Below are 24369 nucleotides of genomic sequence, written 5' to 3' on the forward strand. Positions count from 1 at the left end.
TGCAACATCATAACATGAGATATTCAAAAACTTCTGCTAGAGTAAGATTTCACTGTTTGAGAAATATTTAATTTCAAAAGTATCCTACATAGGATCATTAACCTTTAGCCTGCTGGCGGCGAGTTATTCTGCCTTTGCGACCAGTGCAGACCAAGATTAGCCTGCACATCCTGGTCTGCACTGTTTGCTATTCAGTCAGTAAAGTTTCATTGAACACCCCTTCAAATACTAAATGGTACTGCCCAAACTGAATGATGGACCAGTCCATTTTAGGAATTTAGCAGGCTAATAGTTAAATAAAATGTGAATGACAAAGCCAGTAAAACTGTAAGTATAATGTAAGACTTTTGATTTGATAAATTTCCATTTGTGTATGCAAAACTAGTAAGTGGTTGTGTATGAACAATGACTGAAGGTCTTGAGTCTGTCTCCACACAATCATGCCCATACATTCCATTCTTGAATGGAAACAATTAATCCCTCTTCATTCCGAAAGTAAAAGGGGGTTTGTATACAGAGAATATCAGGTTCTGTCTTATAAATTTATTAGGCACCTCAACCTCAAAAAAAAATTCAAGTCAAAGCTACCCGTAAAAAATATCTAACAACTACCAAACCAGTATCACATTTATTGGTAAACAATAAACATTCTTATGTGGTAAATGGAAATATGTCATAAAAATCAGTAACAACCAAAGACAATAAAAAGAAATTAATATTCACTAGTAAATCAATTGTAAAGAAAGAAATTGAATTCTATGCATCATTTGATATAAGTCGTACTGATTTTCACCTTTACACACAGAAATTACTGAGTTGTGCAGCTACAACTTAGCCTCCTTTACATGTATGCATATGTAAGATCCATGTGAACTTTCCCTCTGCATTGTAATGCAGAATCAAAGCAGAATACTATTTTTGTGTAATTCACCACTATTGTGCTCTCACAAATTATAAAATTTTGGTAAATGGCTAACTTAATTGCCCAGTTTGCATTTTGGAGGTCCTAGTCTTCAGATTTCTGTCAAAATGTGTGTTGTTACTTGTTTAAATATCATTTTTGCTGATACAAATAAGCCAAGTAATGACTGACATTATACTATTTTACCCTGTATAGTAGAGGAATCACCTAGCATTGGTTCCTTTTCTTCCTGTACTTGAGGGACGGCTGGCACAGTCTTTGGGCATTTGATGATAAAGAAGTAAGATACGAGGTATAATGCAACAGCTGGGCTCGTCAGTAAAAAAGCATATCTGGAAAATAATTGTGAAGTAGATTAATTACTCATCTTGTTATCAAATCTTGTAATATTTCATGCATTCATAATCATGATAATGTAAGCCTAGCTAGCAAATAGACAAAATAATTTCTGATATATTTCTTATTGTTAAAGGTATTATAAATCTGTACCTGTTAACCTAGATTACTAAGTAAACAAGCAAATTCGATGAATTGGTATCCCCCGCCGAAAGGGTTTGTGGTCAGGAGTGGCAAAAAAATATATCCGGCAAAAAGTTAAGGATGTTACTAAGAAGCAAAAGAAGCAAATAATTTCATTTGTCAAAATCAATTTAACAGAAAATGAATGCTATTTTTTGGTTGGGGGAGGAGGGGCAGCGGGGGTGACTGGGTGAGGGTACAAAACATCGATTATTGTCATTGATCATCGATGTTGATTATAAATATTGAATTGAAATATGGATGGAAAATTAAAAATGAAAAAAAATAAAAATGTGGGGGGGGGGGGAAGGGGGATGACTGGGTGGAGGAGTGAGGTGGGGGAACAGTACAACTTTGTATGTTGATAAATATTCATGAAAGCCTGAAAAAAATAATAATAAAAAGTAAAGAATTTTTTGGGGGGGGGGGGGGGGGGGGGGGGGGGGGTTGGTGGGGGGAGGGGGTGTGACGAAAGCAAGGTGGTGACCAGGTGTGGGTACACAACTTCACGTTTATAATAAATGTTCACGGAAAATAATTAAAGGGCAATCTTAGGAAAATTGACCAATTGAAAAAAAAAATGACATACATCATCAAAGTATGTTGATTCATATTTATTTTAAGTTTCATGAAATTCTACCAGCTTGTTACTGAGAAATGGCTGCAGACGTGGATTTTTCAGTAAATAAAGGGCAATAACTCTAAGGGAAATTGACCAATCCAAAAAAAAACTTGATGGACATCACTGCAGTATGTTGGTTCATAATTATTTCAAGTTTCATGAAATTCCACGGACGGACACACGCACGCACGCACGCACGCATGGATGCACGGACGTGACGGACGGACAACGCCATTTCAATACCCCCCTCCCGATTTCATCGGCGGGGGATAACAAGAGTCCACAGCAGCTGCATGACTTATTAAAGCTGTCGCATTCTTAAATTAAAAAAAGCAGTCTTTTCGATATATCATCTCAAAAAAAAGAAAAGAAAATTCTTCTTCATACCTTTAAGTTAACATTGTTTCCCAGACTCTGTATTAAACTGTTCTCCTCAAGTAACTGTCAACTTCTCCACATGAATTAGACGTGCAGGACAAATGATTTCAGACACAATGTCTTTTAACAAATTGCCAATGAAAACATACGCTTCGCATGCAGATCGAGCACATGTCCTCAAAAACTGTGGACTGCACTCTCCCTATTGAGCTAAGCAGGCAGGATAAGACCAGTCTTAAAAGGCTACTCAAACTGGTTGGTAGATTATAAGCTTTACCTTAAATTAACAATTACTTTACTAAATACAACTATATTCTTTTTTCTCTCAATACCTACTTAGCAAAGCTATAAATACTCTACATACTGTATAAGGTGTCTGAGTTTATCCTGGTTATCTCCCCCTGCCCCAACAACACATCCAAAAGTAATGTAGAGCAGCGAACCAAGAACGCCTGCCATACCTGTACCACTGGACCAAGCATTCACCATCTTACTGGGAAACAGTCTCAAGTATCCCAGAGCAACACTAAAATATAAAATGCATCATAGTTGTTGTTCATTTTGATGGGTTTAAAGTGACCATTTACCTGTTTGGGGTAAAGATGTTTTCACCCAGAATTTTTGAAAACTGCATTTAGTTAGAATAGCTTTTGCTAGAAATGTTTTGATTTTAGAGTCAGCTATTGATGGTAAACAAGTGTAGTTTCCTTATTTTTCTATTTTACAAGTTTTAAAGCAATAGCTTTGATAGTTTAGGAGAAAAACTGATCTAAACATAAAACATAACCAGATCAAGTGATGACAATAACTCACCTTTTTTTTTCTTCAAAAAATCAGATGAGCTAATGATGTAATATTTTAAACTTACTTTTCTCCAAATGCTGCACTAGCACCAACAAACACCTTAAAGAACATGGAGAGTAACATATTTATACCATTTTAAAGTGAATTATTAAAATATTCTAATATGAAAAAATCTATGCACATTTGATTTCCGTTGAAACATGGAAATCTGACATCATGCCGACATATTATTCAGCACCAAATAGGCGTCGAGAAAGAGTGCTACTATATTTGATATATCACATATATACAGAAGATGTTTTAGAATTGAAATGATATAACAGAATGGTGTTACACTTAATTCACATACACTGTATCGATTATTAGTCACGCAGAATAAGTCACTAGAATCTACACACTACTAAATTATTCTGGGGGACGTGCAACATACTTCCAATAATTTAACACTTTTTACGCACGGTTACGCATTGATGTCACATCGACCTACTATATTTGGCACCATACATGCACCATGCAATAGTGCTCCTTACCAACTGGGTAAAATTTGGTAAAACATTGAAAAGGCATGAAATAAAGAGAAAATTTGTTTGTTTTCTAGAAAGGTTTATTCCATTATTTCTTATACATAAAGTTAGCAACTTTTACCCATTAGTCACACTGGCCTCATCTGATCAAAAAACATAATCTTCTAAATCATTTGTGAAAATGTGTTATTTCTAAAATAATTCTAAAGTAGAACGTTCAAGTCTAAGAAACCATATGAAAATATTTACATATGCTCTGTAGTATTTCTGACTTAAAGCAACTAGATAATCAATTATACTTACAATACAGACCAAGGAGAACCAAAAACTAGGTGCATATGCAACTCCAAATAGACCTGAAACACATTGATGTTAAGGTTAAATAATTTATGAAAAAGGTCCAGCTTGATTTGAATGTAGGGAAGCCCAAAGAATCAGAAAAGATCCCTGATCAAATGGCAGGCATTTCCTAAACATACAAAATTTTGTAACTAAAATGGTGGTATAACTTTCCCCAGGATTGACTTCACAGCAATGCTTAAGTTAAGGTGTGTGTTCCACTTTTCCTTCTTATGATTTAAGTAATACTTAATATCAATAACTTCTAAAACGAATTATTACTGGTAAAGAATCCAGAAGACCAGGAACACTGGGTAATTTAACTGACTGCTAATGAATAAACTAAGTGCTGTTGTAAAGAGGTATCAAACATTTATTACTTCAGATTTCTCTATATCAGTAATGGTTCTAATCAGTTAGACAGATCTTCAAGTGTTAAGGGTGAATAAAAAGATCTTACCTATGAGCATCAATACAGCATTAGCGATAAACCTGGCCCCATAAGGAACATTTAGCAGGAACGCACCATTAATTGCTGCAATATACAGTAGAGTTATTAGTTTTATCATGCTTCACTGCATACCAGCAGATAAAGGCTTCAAAATATTTAGACATAGTACTTGATATCAATCAATGACATAAATAATAATCCTACCCTGCATTTACCTGTACATCTGTATTACATAAGTTAATACAAACAATGAAGTAACTGTATGGTTAAAAAGTTAGAGATAAGTCATTTCATTGTACTGTTAAATTTCATGGTAAATATTAAAGAGTTTTTCTTGTTTTTATGCATGATGTGTGATATGGTACAAGTAAGATTAATTCTTAATTTAGCAGATCTGAATTTTTATGTTATTAGACTTAAAAACTTTTTTGCACTGAGATAAGTTCTTCCAACAATAATTCAGACATAATTGGGGATTAAATAGTGATCAATGACTTGAAAGGCAGAACTATCTGCAAGAACAGCTACATGGAAATAAAATAAGAAGTTTCAGAAAATCTTATTTAACATGCTTCAAAATAATCGGACCAAGACTTCAGCATTATATTTGGTCTTAAATGTTAAATATGAGCAGCCAACGTTAATAATTTAATTGTTTTTTACAATCTCTACATTTTTACTGGTGCAGGAAGACCTCTACTACCTCTCAGGACATTAATACAGGGGTACAACCATTGACTCTATGCAAGTCAGCTGGATTGCTTAACTGACACACAGCAGTGACTGACAGGTTGTGCAATCAGCAGCAGTTTCTTTAACTCTCTTCATAGCCTACATATGTCAGAGTTTAATTATCATGATTTGACAGCCCTATAACTGATTTTCAAGGATAAAGAAATATGCTTACTTTTCACTATTGCAGAAAGTGCCACATTTGCTCCAAATACTAGTCCTATCAGATTTTTCTTTCCAAAGCTGAAACAAAATTTCATATAATATAAACAGAAGCTATGGTCGACCAAAACAATTCTGTATCTATATTGTTATAAACTGTTGAACAGTTATCCAGGATCAGTGTTTGGTTATGAGTTTTGTTATAACTGATTTTAGAACAGATTAATATAATATGCTAGAAAGCATCTTCTTGCAAGTCATAAAGAGTAACTGCAAGGTCTGTTTGGTGGCATGAACTCATATTCAACAGTATTTGAAGTTTGAAACTTAGACAGAGACTTTTGATTGGCAAGTAATCAATTGGTCATTAACTTATAGCATATTTAAGGGAGGTAGATGTTAAATCTTACCTGTCTGCTATGGTACTAGCTGCGGATGTTACAATCACATACGGTAGGTTATTGATTGTCCCCAACACAAACAATCCAATCTAAAATTAAACAACAGCCATGAAGGAATTGTATCCCTCAGATGACCTAGCTCTTGCCCCATATAGCCTTAAGAATATGACTTAGATTTCGTTAAACTATGCTTAACCTAAATCAGGTGGAATGTGATAACAAAGGTTTGCTATATACTTTGACCTAGTCACCTACATTTTGACTTAAGACAACCGAGTTTTGACTTGACCTACACTTAATAAGACAAGGTTTCATGGAGGTTACAGGAATAAAATGTGGCCTTTTGTATGCTGTTTCATATTTAACCTACATTACTTAAAGAAAAACCATGCAACAAAAGCGTTGGTCTACGGATCTCGGGGTCGCGAGTTTGATCCTCGGGCGGGGCGTATGTTCTCTGTGACTATTTGATAAACGACATTGCGTCTGAAATCATAAGTCCTCCACCTCTGATTCATGTGGGGAAGTTGGCAGTTACTTGCGGAGAACAGGTTTGTACTGGTACAGAATCCAGGAATGCTGGTTAGGTTAACTGCCCGCCGTTACATGACTGAAAAACTGTTGAAAAACGGCGTTAAACCCAAAACAAACAAACAAATGAAGTTCATGCAAAAATACAGCTTCTGAAATGTTAATAGGATTTTTTCATGATTTAACCTACTGACCTAGTGTTTTGTTCCAAGACGGTCCAACTTTCAACATGACCTAGATTTTATTGGGACAAACCTTATGGTCAGCCTCAGGTTTCAAAACTGATCAGGCAGAAAAATGTAGAATTAACAAGGTCTTTCTATCTTGCCAAACCAAGTGACCTGCTTTAAATTTGTCTGAGATTTTGCTGTGGTATACATTCTGACTAAGCTTTATGAAGATCATTCTAAAACTGTGACCTCAAGAATGGTAACTGTCAAACAATTTAAAATGCCAAGTGAAAGAGATATAAAGGAGCTTACCCAGTTCCTAATATCCATATTCTATCTTGGTTAATGTTGTATATGCTGCTACAGTTTGTTACTGTAAATAACCAGAAGAAGAGAACAAATTAAAGTTTAAACATTCAGGAAGACAAATTTTTAAATTTGTAAAAGGTCTCAAAATATACTTTAAATTGAGATTATGGAATCATTTTTTCCCTCATTTTCTAAACAGGAACATCTGAGACAAAATACATTGTTTATCTCAAATAAATGAGTTCACGAATGTGCATATATACTGTTCATGGTGTGCATACCTATTTGTTAGACAGAATAATATTTGACAAGGCAGTCTGAAAGACAGCTAAATCCCCCGCCACTGCTATGGATAGTGACAGGGTAAACCTTTGACCTTTAGCTGTGACCTTGACCTTGAACTGACATGGCTGACTCATGAACTCTGCACAATGTCTTGATGAGGTGATCATTTGACCCAAGTTTCATGAAAATCCTTCAAGGGGATTAGGAGATACAGAGCTCAAACCTTTGACCTCGAGTTGTGACCTTGACCTTGAGTTGACATGGCTGACTCATGAGTTTCTGATGAGGTGATCATTTGACCCAAGTTTGATGAAAATCCTTCAAGGGGTTTACGAGATACAGAGTGGACACAAAATGGAAGGCTCAAACCTTTGACCCTAAGTTGTGACCTTGACCATGAGCCAGCATGGCTGACTCATAAGTTTTGCACATCGTTTTGATGAGGTGATCATTTGACCCAAGTTTTATCAAATTCCTTCATGGGGTTTAGGAGATACAGAGCGGACACAAAATGGAAGGCTCAAACCTTTGACCTTCAGTTGTGACCTCGACCTTGAACCGACATGGCTGACTCATGGGTTCTGCACATCATCTTGATGAGGTGATCATTTGACCCAAGTTTCATGATTATCCTTCAAGGGGTATAGGAGATACAGAGCAGACACAAAATGTAAGGCTCAAACCTTTGACCTTCAGCTGTGACCTTGACCTTGAACCGACATGGCTGTCTCATGGGTTCTGCACATCGTCTTGATGAGGTGATCATTTGACCTAAGTTTCATGATCATCCTTCAAGGGGTTTAGGAGATTAGAGCGGACACAAAATGGAAGGCTCAAACCTTTGACCCTAAGTTGTGACCTTGACCTTGAGCTGGCATGGCTGACTCATGGGTTCTGCACATCATCTTGATAAGGTGATCATTTGACCCAAGTTTTATCAAATTCCTTCAAGGGGTTTAGGAGATACAGAGCGGACACAAAATGGAAGGCTCAAACCTTTGACCTTGAGCCGACAAGGCTGACTCATGGGTTCTGCACATCCTCTTCATGAAAATCCTTCAAGGGGTTTAGGAGATATGGAGTGGACACAAAAGTGTTACGGACAGATGGAAGGATGGACGGAAACCATTCCTATAACCCCCCACCATTTGTGGCGGGGGATTAAAAATTGCTCTATAGGATATATTATGCACACATAAAAAATACAAAATTTTTATCACTAACTAAAGAGACATCACTAGATTTTTATGGACAGATTTTGCTTTTGATAGTCTGTCATATGAATTTTCTATAATGTGTTACATTGTGACCATTAATGTCAGATAGCGTTTTTCAATGAAAAATTATACTAGACAGGAATGTCTCCTTTCTGTTCCTTGCAACCACGTGAGAAAACTGGAACATATAAATCATTCAACAATGTCGTAAAACTACCCATCCACACTGTCCATTTAAGCACTCAGATTCACGATTAATACCAACATTTAATGTTGTTTCAGCACCCAGCAAAATATGGGCCAGTTTAACAGTATGAATATTGAAAGACAAAAGTGGAATTTCCTTGACGAAATGTCAGATCTAATTATTATAATTATCAGAATAAGCCAACGAGTGAGCTGGTCATTGTGGCACCTTGACACAAAAAAGTCGTAAATACCAGAATAGGTTGACATGTTGAAGATCAAAAAGAATTACGACCACGGGATTGTGCTATAAGAAATCTGTTCAATTTGAGAATCAAGAGAAACTAGAGCTATCACTAAAGGTGATGAATGCACCCCCCGCATGCACTGACACAGTACATTGCAATTTGACGCACACAAGATTGCATAATTATGTGGACTGTATGTATATAGACTGTATGTATACAGTATAGTAACAAAAAACAAAGTCCCATAACTATGCAGAATATTTATCTAAAAGAATGTAACATGCACCATGCACAACTAGGGTTGGTACTGATCACTTGTGTGAAGTTTCATTAAATTGTGTGCAAGGGTTTGGTAGATAAGGCACGCACAAGATTGCATGTGCAGACTGTATGTACATAGTATGTTAACGAGAAACAAAGTCCAATAACTCTGCAATTTTTGTCGCTGAAAGAACCTAACATGCCCCATGCACAACTACTGTTGGTACTGATCACTTGTGTGAAGTTTCATTAAATTTCGTTAAGGGGATGAGGAGAGATGGTGCACACAAGATTGTGTCTATGTATATAGTATAGTAACAAAAAAACAAAGTCCCGTAACTCTGCAATTTTTTTTTCTAAAAGAACCTAACATGCCCCATGCACAACTACTGTTGGTACTGATCACTTGTGTAGAGTTTCATTAAATTGTGTCAAGGGAATGGTGTGCACAAGATTGTGTCTATATATATAGTATAGTAACAAAAAAACAAAGTCCCATAACTCTGCAAAACATTTTTCTAAAAGAACCTAACATGCCCCACGCACAACTACTGTTGGTACTCAGATCACTTGTGTGAAGTTTCATTAAATTCTGTCAAGGGGATAAGGAGAGATGGTGCGCACAAGATTGCGTCTACGGACAGACGGCCAGACAGACAGATGGACAGACAGACAACCTGAAACCAGTATACCCCTCCTTACAACTTTGTTGTCGGGGGGTACAAAAACTATAGCTGTATAAGGCTACATGAAACCTGGAATCCTGAAATTGTACAGAGTTGTTGTTATACTACCAATGAGACTCAGATGTTACTTTACTATGAAACTAGTCAACTGCAAAAGATATCTGCCTTGGCAGGTAGATATTGCTCTGTAGATGAATCTGCCAACTTTCCTGTACATGATTTCAAACTGGCTATTACACAAGTTGCTAAACTGACCTTCACAAATAACCATTATATAGAGGATATTTGTTGGGGTTTTTTCAGTGTAAGACAGAAACATCTTTCACGAGTGAACACAAGATGCAATATTTTCATGAGTGACATAGCCACAAGTGAAATGTAAGATTATGGTGTTCATAAGAGAAAGATATTTTGATCTTGCATGTAAAACAAACAGTTTCTTTCTATTTTACGTTTTGACTACATTTACCCTATTTTTAGCTCAACTTTTCGAAGAAAAGGTAGAGCTATTGCACTCACACTGGAGTCAGCTCCTGCCGTCTCCATTGATTAAACTTTTTGATTTAAAGTCAAATATATCTGTTACTATCAAAGGCTTTCAAAGCTATTGACTTGAAACTTTAAATAGTTATTTACTATCAAAGTCTACACCAGGAAAACAATCATCCCCGTAACTCTGGATCTGAACTTCGACAGCAGATGCCTAGATACCCCCTAGAGAACAGATACTGTATGGCTGGTTACCAGTCAGCTTTACACTATCTTTTTTATTTTAATGTGACCAGATAACCTGATAAACCATACAACAAGATCTGAAGAAAAGATTTACACAAAACTGCAGTTTTCAAGTGATCTGATCATCAACTATGTAATAGAAAGCGCATTGAAACTCGAGGGTAAACGATTTGTACGAGGGGGCGTAGCCCCCGAGTATTAATCGTTTACCCGAGAGTTTTAATGTTCTTTCTGTTTTGTATCATAACCATCCATATATGGTAATTGTAGGCATTCTACATTGCCATATACAGCAGTTCAGTGAGTACTTAAAATCCTTGCTTTACAAATGTGTAAAGCCCAGGTAAAATAAACCAATGCTAGAGCAGAAATTCAATAAAATACACTTCGCTGTCTACTTTTCCAGACACACTGGCATACTTTCCTATCCAACAGTGCGGTAACTAGCGTGCGGGTATTAAATACCTGCACACTTTTATTTACCGCACCATGTACTCAGTGTATACGAATTACCTGCACCAAATTTGTTAAGAAAAAACACCGAGCTATGATACAAGAATAACTTAATTACTCTGCATATGGAACAAATGAGAGGTATAGAATCGTAATTTTTGGATTTCTTTTTAAAGAACCAGATCTATCTAGGGACTGCTTTTATGCACTTTGCTGATATCAAATTTTTTTATGTTATTAGAAAATAACCACATGTTTAGAACTTTGTGTGATGTAATCTGTTTGTTGTTGTTGTTTTTTTCCGATGATTTTATAGCTCTTATTTGGTCATATACCCCAACTGAAAAAAGTATTCGTTTTTATAAATCCAATTCTCAGACAAAAGTTCTAAGTCAAAATCTCCAAAAATAAAATTGAATTAAATCTTTCTAGGGATTCTGGGTAAGTAAAACATTGCCACATGCCACAGTCTTAATAAATGTAATATGCATGGTTGTCTTGACATTTATTTGCTTTTTTCACTGGAAATTAAAGTGAAATGATACAAAACTTCAGGTGCTCAGAATGTCATATCAAATCACAAGTTAAGTGAAACTGTTATGATGTCGCACAACTTAAAAAATAAAGAAAGCAAATGGAAAGGAAGAAAAATGGACATTCCATTTAACCTTTAGCCTGCTGGACACGATTGATACTGCCTTTGCGACCAGTGTAGATCATGATCAGCCTGCACATCCATGCAGTCTGATCATGATCTGCACAGTTCACCATTCAGTCAGTACTGCTTTTGGTAAGCACCCCTTTTAAAAGTTAATGGTACTGTCCAAATTCAAAGATGATCAAGTTCATTATAGAAGTTCAGCAGGCTAAAGGTTAGTAAGCAGCTGCTATCTACTGTCACTTTTGAGTGTCCTTGTACCAGCTAGGCTTTGTGAAAAATTTGGGAGTAAAATATATATTAATATAAATTTATATAAAACAAGAGATCTTGTATTGTATGTCATGAAGTACCGGTGTAACAGCCCAGTTTTTCCCTCAGTCAGTTCTTTCCCTGGGGAAAAAACTGACTAGTCAATTCTTTCCCCGGGGGAAAAAACTGACTAGTCAGTTTCTTCCCCCACTAGTCAGTTTTTTCCCCCCTTGGAATTAGTTTTCTGAAAGGGGAAGAAACTGACTAGTTAGTCAGGTTTTTCCTTGGGGGGAAAAAACTGACTAGTCAGTTCTTTCCCCCTAGTCAAGTTTTCTCTTCAAGTACTGGTTTCTTTCGATATTGTTATTAGGAATAAAAGTGTTTATTCATTTTCCATTCTAAGTTTCAGATAAAATAGGTATTGTTTTTCATTTGAATAAACCTATATGTTTCTTTTTTTGTAACTTTTAATCAATGTTTTTTTTTTGGCAAATCAAATGTTTTAACTTCTGTTTGATTGCCATTACTATTCAATATCTGTCAGGTGTGGGGAAGAAATTGACCGGTCTGTTCTTTTCCCCCTAGTATATACTTCTTTCTAACCTGTCAGGTGGGGGAAGAAATTGACCAGTCAGTTCTTTCCCCCCATTTCTTTAATTTACACAAAATATGAAACATATTTCTTATTTTATATGAAATTTAAACGAAAACCGACTATCGGAAATAAAAACAGGCTAGTTAAGAATAACCAAGAATAGCAAGTTCCAATTCACTAATGGGGGAAATAAGTGAATAGCCAGGAAAATTGACGAGGGGGAGAAAGAACTGACTAGTTAGTTTTTTCCCCCCATAAGAATGATCAAGAGTAACAAGTTGCAATTGGGGGGAAAAAATTGACTAGGGGGGGAAAGAACTGACCAGTCAGTTTCTTCCCCGGGGAAAAAACTGACTAGTCAGTTCTTTCACCCGGGAAGAAACTGACTAGTCAATTTTTTCCCCGGGGTAAAAACTGACCGTTACGAGTATCGTAATAATCATTAATATTTGAATAAAATGATTAGAAAATTTAAATCATATTTTGTGTTCAATTGTCTTCATTGAAAAATAATAATGTTATTTTTTCAACAAATTTTAGCAAAACGCTGGTAAAATTTCCAGTCCCAAGGGTAATGGGTCATGTTAAAAAATAATCTGGACAGTCTTGGTAGAAGGTCACACAAGGACCATTTGTGTAAAATTATTCAAAAATCGGGCCAGCAGTTTCACACAAGAAGATTTTTAAAATTTCCACTATATACATATATAGGGAAAAGTGACCACGCCCTCTGGCGACCATGTTTTTTGACGTATCAAAATAATATGAACAATCTTTTTAGAGGGTCACACAAGGACCATTTTTGTAAAATTATTCTAAAATCAGGATAGCAGTTTCATACAAGAAGATTTTTCAAGTTTCCACTATATACATATACAGAAAAGTGACCATGCTCTCCAGCGGCCATGTTTTTTGACAAATCGGTATAATTTGAACAACCTTGGTAGAGGGTGACATAAGGACTGTTTGTTTGAAATTATTTCAAAATCAGACCATCAGTTTAGGAGGAGATGTGGTTTGAAGTTTTTTCTATCTTGCGCTCTGGCAGCCCCTATGTGCAACCAAGCAGAACTGTTTGAACAACTTTGGTAGATGACTATCCAAGGAATATCATGGCCAAGTTTCATCAAAATCCATTAACTGGTTTTGGAGGAGATGTCGTTTAAACACAAATGTTGACAACAGACGGACAACTTGACGGACCCACGCACGCACGACGGAAGCCGGACACAGCGTAATCACAATACCTTTACACGAGTACTATGTGCTAAGGTGAGCTAAAAATGCTTCAAGGCATTTAGCATTGTTTTGAAGCTAAGACTGTGAACAACAAGATGACGAAACAATCATCCTCTTTGTTTCGCCATTACTGATTTTGGCAAACTCCCCTTTTATCGGCTGAAAATGCAGTAATCTATTCAAGGCAATCATTCTGACTAAATTTTATGAATATCCAGTGTAAAATGTAGCCCCTATTGCATACACAAGGTTTTTCTTTAATTTGACCAGGTGACCTAGTTTTTGACCCTAGATGACCCAAATTCAAACTTGACCTATCAAGACAAACATTCTGATCAAATTTCATGAAGATCTGGTGTAAAATGCAGTCCCTATTGCATACACAAGCTTTTTCTTTGATATGACCTAGTGACTTAGTTTTTGGCCCAAGATGACCCATATTCAAACTTGACCTAGATTTTATCAAGGTAATCATTCTGACAAAACTTCATGAAGATCAGTTGAAAAATACAGCCTCTATCGCATACACAAGGTTTTCCTTTGATTTGAACAAGTGACCTAGTCTTTGACCAAAGATGACCCATTTTTGAACTTGGCCTAGATTTCATCAAGGTAATCATTCCGACCAAAATTCATGAAGATCAATTGAAAAATACAGCCTGTATCGCATACACAAGGTTTTTCTTTGATTTGACTTAGTGACCTAACTTTTGACCCGAGATAACCCATTTTCGAACTTGGCCTAGATTTTATCAAGGTAATCATTCTGACAAAATTTCATAATGATCAGTTGAAAAATACAGCCTCTATCGCATACACAAGCTAAATGTTGACAGACAGACGACAGACAGACGCCGGACATCAAGCGATCACAAAAACTTACCTGAGCAGGTGAGCTAAAAAAAATCCATGAATTAAGCAAATATTTGCAATGTTTATCAGTTTGTCTACCAGCAGATTGGCATTTGTCCTCATTAATTGACCTTACGCCAGATAGCCTGTAGCCACGCCTACCAGTTTTCAGGGGAAACAATTCATACTAGGCCCGACAAACAAAGGAATCAAATGGTGACGGCAGAAATATTTTGCTGGACATTCTATTTGATTTCGGCGTACTCTACCTCAATTCACACGTATTTCTAAAGTGAAAAGACAAAACACAATCGTTAATAAGTGGATGTTCTGTAGCGAAACATTAATTCTACAAAAAACAACGATACGTTGTTGTTAAAAGCCGGGAACTGCACCCGAGTATGAGGAAAACTAAACAAGGCAGGGGGCCGAGCGGAAAACACGTAAAAAAGACGGAAATCTCTGAAACCATTATAGCTGATTTTGTTGGGTTTTTTTTAACTGTCAGTTTCTTTTTCATTATAGAAACGTCAAATTTCGATCTCCCGGAAATCATGTAGGGTATGACTATATTAAGCAGACTAGAACATTGATTTTTATTAATTAAGGTTGAAATCAGACTGTTGATTCTGAATCCTATTTCAAAATAATTAGATAAATTAAATAGGGTAATTTACATGTAAAAATTGTCACTTGTGTCATTTAAGAAACGTCGGTTTCCGAAATACCGGAACTCATTTAAGATGCTCAAATCATTGTTCAACATTATTCAGATACATAGCATTTAATGTCTAATACTTAGACACGATGTGTTTTAAGTATAAGTAAAGAAAGTTCTCTTATTAGAATTAAAACGTGTAAATGATAAATAAATAAGATATAGTCCAAGGCGATGATATACAAATGTAGTCCATACTCATATTTCAAGACATATACCGGCGCATCGCAGCTTAAAACCAGTCTTCGAATTTGGCCACTAGTCCGAAGCCCGAGGCTAGTAAAAACCTAGATCGGACTAGTATTTGTCTCTAGGTGACTAGTCCGAGAGGCTAGTAAAAAAAATCGAGAGAATACATATAAAATTACCAAAAAAAATCCATAGCGTGAATTTTCTACTAGCGCACCGTATTTGACGAGTGTAGATATTACGCGCACCAGCGGAAATAGACTGGTTAAGCGTTCCTTGCGCTGAATTATCCATAGCGAGAAGCAGAAGGAAAACCAGTCTGTTTAACCTAGCGTGACCTTTACTAAAAAAGAAAAGTAAAGTAAACAAATGTTTCACCTAAAATATACACATCTATCTAATTATAAAAGGGGTCAGATAAAAAAAAAACTTACAAATGTATGTTTAATCAAATATCATGGGTAAGTAATAACATTTCATGAATAAAACTTTTACCATCAGATGAGTCAGAGTGTGACATGAGTGAGGATTATATCAACTCGATGCTTGAAATGTTCTCTTGTGAATAAAATGTATAATGAACCAAAATAAAAAGAAAAGAAGCTTGTTTTGCAGTTATGTTCATATATTTGCATATGTATGATAAAAATGCAATAAGCAATATCAAACAATATCACACAGAGTTTAAAAATGACACCAAACAAATAAAAAATACACCTTTAATAATTTACTGTTCGGACTACCAAAATTCCTTTCGAGCTAGTAATTTCTGCTATGTTGGTAGTCCGGCTGGCTAGTACTTTGAAAAGTTTTTCGTGAAGACTGTAAAACAATGTTTGAGCCTACCAAATTTCTTTATAAAGTATACAGAATGAATGTATAATTTTTTGTTTAAGAACATACCTTCTTTATACGAAATATGTTATTTTTTCTGGAATTTTAGACGAAGTTTACGCTGTCTATTAAAATGAAATTTAGAACGAAAGCACACACCGAGTGCTAAGTCAAAACTTTGAGCGCCTGGAAAATTGTTGATTAGACTCATTAAAAATAATCTTATATTAATCATAGTTTTTTATCATGTTTATTATTTGTTGTATTATCACCCAGGTATTACTTAACATACACCAGTGGGAGATTGATGTAAACCTTAAAAAATGCATAAATCATGTTTCCGGTACATTAAGGCATAATATTCAAACGTTACCATTCAAATAATATAGAACATCAAATACTTGTGTTTTATCAGTACATACCAGTTACTCTGGTAACTGATGGAATATTTTTACTATTGAATAAAGAATACTAGGCACTTTTGTTAAATAAGAAAGTTAATTTTCGTAGAATTTTACACTGATTTAAATGAAATGATTAAAACGTTATAACACAATGAGTGCTAAGTCGAATAATTTGCTTTGCTTTTAAACACTCTTATAAGATTTTTAAAATCAACTATTCTTGAGGACGTCCACAGAGCCTGATACATCGTTGACAATATTCGAGGTCGGAGAGTGGATTTGGAAAAGGGAAGCGCTCTAGTATTACACTCTCTTCCCTGTGTCTGATGTAAAGGTGTCGTAACGTCACCTTTTTACCATTTTGGACGATTTTTCGGTGGTATTTATATTCTTTGACTGGCGAGTCTGGCACTAAGTTTGATGGACAAAATGGCGGCTAACAACAAGGCTTATTAGTTCTGTTATCTGATTGGTCAGTTGGAACCTGTCAATCAACACTGGCGTAAGGTCAACTATGCAAATTAAGTCCCGCATAAAGCTGGGTTAGAGGACACCAAATTTTACATAACATCCCCCAGCTATACAAAAATGAATGAAATATCAGTATTAGGCGACACATCAAAACGTCTTAACTCGACAGATTTTAAGGGGGAGGAGGGGATGGGGGCCCCGCGACTATCTCCTCAAAATACACCCATGATACTGAGCAGTGAATTTGAACATGTTAGATAACTATTAGATAGAAAATATTCAGTAATAGTACAATTCTTAGGCTCTGCTACATTACGCCCAGGACCTTAATTGTGATTAACTGGCATGTCCACTGCCCAGAGGGGAATTAATATTTTCGACAGTGCCAATGTAAACAGATAATATAAGATGTTTAAACTGGCGTTTAATGACTTTTGAGTGTTCCTGTTAGTTCGACTTAAGATAGCTTTCCGCTGTTTGAATTATACTTTGTGTTTTTAACCTACGATAGTTTTAATGCCACAATCGTTGACCTATACTGCGACATTAGTGATCAATGTGACGTCACATGATGACAATGGCCGACTATTCTTGTTCGAAGTACACATGGATGTTTCTTGAATGATATCTTATTCATTTTCACACAATTATTGATGCATATGACATGAGATATTGTGGTCAAGATAAGAAATACACTGTTGTGTTTTTTCTTGTTTAATGTTGTTACATCGAATGTCAAGTACTGCGACATTACAGATGAACGGTATACAGATGTTGCAGTTTAACACTGGTTGGTAAACAAATGGGGTTAAGCCATAACTCAATAGATGAAACCATCAGAAAATAAATGTAGCGTAAAATGTTAAGTTCTGTAAAACTTGGCATAACGTAAACGTAACTTCATATCCGAAAACTAGTGAACTTTCAGAACACATCGGGTAGGCCTAAAGTGCGAAAATAAGGTTATTTTCGCGAAAATAAGATTTTTTTACGAAAATAAGCCATATATTTTTTATTATATATCTAATTAAAATTTATTTTATATCATTATATAGAGACGATCATTTGACACTTATAAAACAAAACTAAACGATTTTAGTCCAACAATTAGGAAATTATTAGCGATTTTAATTAACATGCGTCAAAATCGCTTGCGAAAATAACTTTTTATGTGCGAAAATAAGCTATATTTTATTTATTTATTACCTAAATGAACTTTAGTTTATATCATCGTAAAGATACGATCATTAGACACTAATAAAGCAAAATTAAGTGATTTTAGTCCAATAATTAGGAAATAATTAGCGATTTTAATTAACATGCGTCAAAATCGCTTGCGAAAATAACTTTTTATATGCGAAAATAAGCTATATATTTTTTTTTTTTATCTAATTCAATTTTAATTTATATCATTATATATAGACGATCATTAGACACTTATGAAGCAAAAATAAGTGATTTTAGTCCGATAATTATGAAATAATTAGCGATTTTTAATTATCATGCGTCAAAATCGCTTGCGAAAATAACTTTTTATATGCGAAAATAAGCTATATTTTATTCATTTAATATCTAAATGAACTTTAATTTATATCATTATAAAGATACGATCATTAGACACTTATAAAGCAAAATTAAGTGATTTTAGTCCAATAATTAGCGATTTTAATTAACATGCGTCAAAATCGCTTGCGAAAATAACTTTTTATATGCGAAAAAAAGCTATATTTTTTTTTTTTTTTTTTATCTAATTCAACTTGAATTTATATCATTATATAGATACGATCATAAGACACTTATGAAGCGAAAATTAATGATTTTAGTCCAACAATTTTATGAAATAATTAGCGAAATTTATTAACATACCTCAAATCGTAACGAAAATAACTTTTTATATGCGAAAATAAGTTACTGAAATTTGGTAGACTAATGATAAGATAGAGATCGATTATATGAAGAAAGAAATATTTTCATAATAGTCGTACTTTTCTTTGAAGTATATAAACCAAAGCGTTACCCGATGTCAGCACAATCGCTTGATTGATTGTTAATTGCAATGCGCATTGCAGATAATATACACGTGCTTTATATAAACAAACAATTAATCAAGGTGTGATAATCCAATCAAAAGTGATATGTTGTTTGTAGTAGCAATTAAAGGGAACAATGGAGAGAAATATTATTATATACCATATTATTTCAAAGAGACATAAATCGTTATTTTGTATGATATAAACTATTTTTCTATGTATTTTACGGAAATTTCACCAAAAAAGTAATTCTTATTCCAGTTTATTAAAATGCGAAACCTGCATCTCTCTGCATATATAAATATATATATATAACGTTTTCCTGTTTATGATTGTAAATATTAACATCATAAACTACTTTGAATAACATTACAAATATTTATATTTGGATGAAACCCATTGAAATGAGATGCATGTATCATTCATAAAAAAAAATAATAAAAAGAGATTTAAAATATGTAACTTTATTAAAGTTATTTTAGTAGTTAAAATCCCCGTAATCTAATACATAATTCCCGTTATTTTCGTTAATAATTCCCGTTATTCTCACTAAAAGATAAAAATGATTGATTTTTCACATAGAGGCATTAACTGTTATAGTCTTTAAGAAAGTAAAAGAAGATATTTAAAAAAAAAAGTTTAAACGATATGGCTTATTTTCGCAATTATTACTGCTATTATCGTAATTGAAATAAGTGCGGCTGACACATAAATGCTTACTATTTCATTATTATAAGATTCAAATTAATCATTTTCCGTATGGGGGCATGTATTGTTATAGTCTTTAAGAAAGTTAAAGAAAAATATCTAAAAAATAAACTGATATAAAAGAAATAGCTTATTTTCGCATTTATTTCGGTTATTTTCATAAGTAAAATCAGCGCTGTTGGCATATAAATGATGATTATTTCTTTATTATTGGATAAAAATCACTCATTTTTCATATGGAGGAACGTGCTAATATAGTCTTTAAGAAACTAAAAAAAAGAATTTAGAAAAAAAGAACTAATATAAAATATATGCCTTATTTTCGCATTTATTACGGTTATTTTCGTAATTGAAATCAGTGCGGCTGACACATAAATGCTTACTATTTCGTTATTATAAGATTCAAATTAATCATTTTCCGTATGGGGGCATGTATTGTTATAGTCTTTAAGAAAGTTAAAGAAAAATATCTAAAAAATAAACTGATATAAAAGAAATAGCTTATTTTCGCATTTATTTCGGTTATTTTTGTAAGTAAAATCAGCGCTGTTGGCATTTAAATGATGATTATTTCTTTATTATTGGATAAAAATCACTCATTTTTCGTATGGAGGAATGTGCTAATATAGTCTTTAAGAAACTAAAAAAAGAATTTAGAAAAAAGAACTGATATAAAATATATGCCTTATTTTCGCATTTATTACGGTTATTTTCGTAAGTAAAATCAGCGCGGTTTGCATATAAATGATGATTATTTCTTTATTATTAGATAAAAATCGCTCATTTTTCGTATGGAAGCATATACTAATATAGTCTTTAAGAAACCAAAGAAAGAATTTAAAAAAGTAAAGAAATAAAAAATATATGGCTTATTTTCGTAAAAAAATCTTATTTTCGCGAAAATAACCTTATTTTCGTACTTTAGGCCTACCGAACACATCAACAACAGTAATGGAGGCAGATACAAATATTTATATCAACACAACCTTCTACCGCTTTTGTTTATGTTAAAACTGTGTTGATTAACGTGGTACAAAATATCACCATAATGTTGGAAAATGCATTTGAATTTACACGTGCCTGTTTCTCGTCGATTCGAGCTTTCTCATTGATTCGAGCCCTTGTGTTCCAGTAAAATTCATGCTCATGTAGCATGTTCTTCCATTAGAAACTTGTGTCATTCACATTTTAAAATGCCTTGGAAAATGTTAGTCATGAAACCACTGAAAAAATGAGTAAATACCTGTTTTAATATTTTGCATCAAAAATTGCTTATTTGTAAAGGTAATTACATAGTGGGTAATATTGTGAGCCCAAATTTCAAATTAAAAGCATCCTGAGCATATTTCGACTGTTGTAACGAGTGAACAAGAAGTCAATCTTGATAGAAATTTGCTTTATGGAAATAAAATATGCAAACATTAACACTTAATGACCTTCCAAACAAAGGGCTCGAATCGATGAGAAAGTTTTAAAATGATGCGGAGTTTGACCTCCTTCAGTCTTGTGCAAAAAAATACATATAAAAGATGATAAAAGTGTAATTCTTATTTCCCATTGTTAAATGCAAATATTTTTGTAACTAAAAACAAAAATTATTTAATTGAACAGGTTTACAAAAATATGCACAACCCTAAACGATCTAAGAGGCTCGAATCAAGGAGAAAGCAGCATACAAAGTTTACATTTCGACTGCATTACCTCCCCCGTGAAGAGTTGTTGTTGTTGTGTAGCTCATCGTAAAAGATTGAACACCACCAAATTTTAGGTGAAAAAAATTAATTCGTTTCAAGTTTCAAGTTTATTTCTACATCAGGGCATATAATATGCATGTGATGAAAATGTAATATTCAATATCAATTTGATACACATACTAAGCCAGTAATTACAAAGACAATGCTAAGTGTACAAAACAACAAAGCAGCATATTGTATATCTAAAAAATAAAGTTATAAATCATTTTACTGTTTCTAAGAGTTTCTAAGAGTTACACATGTGCATCCAACTATGAGATCAGTATATTTTATATGGAGAATGAAATTATTTAAACTGAGACAAAATGGTTTTACAAAATAATGCTAGTTTAGTAAGTTTTGTCTTACTTTTACAATTCATAAGATCATCGATCTAGTTTGAATGAACTAGGATGGTTAAAATAATAGTTTGGCATGGACTTTTTCTACTGGCACTGAATAAGTCACATTCAAATAGATAGTGAAATCCATCTCCAATTGAATGTTTGTCACAAAGTGTACATTTTCTTTCACAACGTTCAATGTTATAATGTCTTCCCTTCTCAATAGGTAAAGAGTGATTCATAGTTCTAAATTTATAAAGAGTCTTAGCTAAATTATGTGGCAAGATATCCAAATATTTTTCAAAACAATGTACTTTTTTATACATACGATATACAAGGCATTTAGGAGAGTTATCAACAGAGTTATTCCAGTTTTGTACAAAATGATCTTGCAATCTAGTCTTAACCAGTGATTTAAAATGTATCAAGTTTGTATCCTTTTGGTTAATAAAATATTCAAACAAACCAAGCTCGTCAAGATTAGACTTAACAAAACATATCCAAGGGGAAGTAAGTATATTGCTATTATGCAAATGCAGAATAGTTTTATACAATATTTTACAAATTTTATCATCTTTAGCATTTAATAATTTGCTCCAATAACATAATACTCTAGATTTGGCCTGCAGCATTATAGGCATAATACATAGCTCACCGTACACCATACAATTTGGCGTGGATGGTTTTAAATTCAAGATGAATTTACAAAATTTCAAATGGAACTGTTCTAAAATCTTAAGCTTTTCAACACCCAGGCCTCACTTCCGTACAACAAAATTGGTGCAATCATTGTATCAAATAAATGTAATTGCATATATAGAGAGAGTAAGATTGAGATTACGAGATTTCTGGATAACCGAAAACATGGCACGTCTTGCCTGTTCTACAAGTTTTGCTTTGGCTTTAGAAAAATTGCCATTATAATTTAAAAGTATACCAAGATACGAAAAGTCCTCAACAATTTCAAATCATTTATCATTATAGAAAAAGTCAGGAATACGTTTCAATTTAGATTTACTAAAAACAACCACTTTGGTCTTATCCTCTTTAACTTGCAACCCCCATAATTTACAATAATCATGCATCGCATTTAAAGCTCTCTGTAACTCAATGTGACTTTCTGCTAACAAGACTGTGTTATCAGCATATAACAACAAGAAAATCCTTAAATAAACTTCCATATCATCATCACTAAGACATTCAAAAGTAACCATACACATTGAAGCTAGACCCTCAAATTTCGTTGACATATACTGAGTTTGATCATTCAGAAAAAAAGTCAGGAATACGTTTCAATTTAGATTTACTAAAAACAACCACTTTGGTCTTATCCTCATTAACTTGCAACCCCCATAATTTACAATAATCATGCATCGCATTTAAAGCTCTCTGTAACTCAATGTGACTTTCTGCTAACAAGACTGTGTAATCAGCATATAACAACAAGAAAATCCTTAAATAAACTTCCATATCATCATCACTAAGACATTCAAAAGTAACCATACACATTGAAGCTAGACCCTCAAATTTCGTTGACATATACTGAGTTTGATCATTCAGAAATACTGAAAACAAAATGGGCGATAAATTTTCACCCTGACGCACTCCAGTTTGACTACTAAAAAAGCTAGATAACACATTATTGACTTTTACACAAGATTTGGCCTTGGTGTACATGTTATAAATAATTCTTATATATTTTCCATCTACATCATGGGTCAATATCTTTTGCCAAAGATACACTCAATTCACAGAGTCAAACGCTTTCCTATAATCAACAAAAGCACAGTACATCTTTTTTCCAAAACCTAATTAAAAATCAATCAATAGTTTTAGAGAGAATATGTGATCAACAGTACCATATTTTTTACGAAAGCCTGCCTGTTCTTCACTAATTAGATTGTAATCTTCTAAGTAACTATTAAGTCTTTCATTTAAAATATTTGTGAACAATTTGCCAAAACAGCTTAGAATAGTTATGCCTCTGTAATTGTTGGGATCCTGAATGAAAAACTTTATTTTTATATATTGGCAAAATAACTCCACGACTCCAAACATCAGGGAAAATTCCTGAATCCAATACAATGTTAAACAACTGACATACAAGAGACAAAATTTTCGTTATTCGCATATTTAAAGTACTCATTTAGTATATTGTCAAACACAGAAAGGCTTTTGCTATTTTTCAAGCTTTTGACAATGTTTTTGATTTCATCAACAGTAATTTCCGCATTTAACATGTCATTATTACAAGGCAAAGAATCAATATCCAAACCACCAGTATCCCCCGCATCGACATTAACAATGTCTTGATTTAATTTCACAAAATGCTTATAAAATACTTGACTAGAAATGTTGGAAATAGTGTCTTTTTTCTCACTTGAGTATTTATGTAATAGGCCCCAAA

The 24369-nt window shown here is 33.8% G+C and overlaps 1 protein-coding gene across 3 annotated transcripts in view; it reads right to left on the reverse strand.

Annotated features, from left to right (window-relative positions):
• LOC123536707 (battenin-like) overlaps positions 1-21604 on the reverse strand; it is a 29961-nt gene extending 8357 nt beyond the window's left edge. Inside the window, exons 1-9 of one of the 3 annotated variants that reach the window (XM_045320079.2) lie at positions 21562-21604; positions 6868-6928; positions 5864-5943; positions 5467-5534; positions 4569-4643; positions 4073-4125; positions 3310-3344; positions 2806-2967; positions 1109-1254 (exon numbers count right to left, since the gene is read on the reverse strand). In XM_045320079.2, coding sequence (XP_045176014.2) covers positions 1109-1254; positions 2806-2967; positions 3310-3344; positions 4073-4125; positions 4569-4643; positions 5467-5534; positions 5864-5943; positions 6868-6885 — 637 coding nt within the window. In that variant the 5' untranslated portion in view covers positions 6886-6928; positions 21562-21604. Of the gene's footprint in view, positions 1-1108; positions 1255-2805; positions 2968-3309; positions 3345-4072; positions 4126-4568; positions 4644-5466; positions 5535-5863; positions 5944-6867; positions 6929-20871; positions 20966-21561 lie in introns of those variants that run through there. The other 2 variants (XM_053528089.1, XM_045320080.2) reach the window with 2 other exon arrangements.
• Positions 21605-24369: the final 2765 nt, after the last annotated feature.

This window comes from Mercenaria mercenaria, chromosome 17 (genome assembly GCF_021730395.1).
Source record: "Mercenaria mercenaria strain notata chromosome 17, MADL_Memer_1, whole genome shotgun sequence".
In the NCBI taxonomy this organism is placed as follows: domain Eukaryota; kingdom Metazoa; phylum Mollusca; class Bivalvia; order Venerida; family Veneridae; genus Mercenaria; species Mercenaria mercenaria.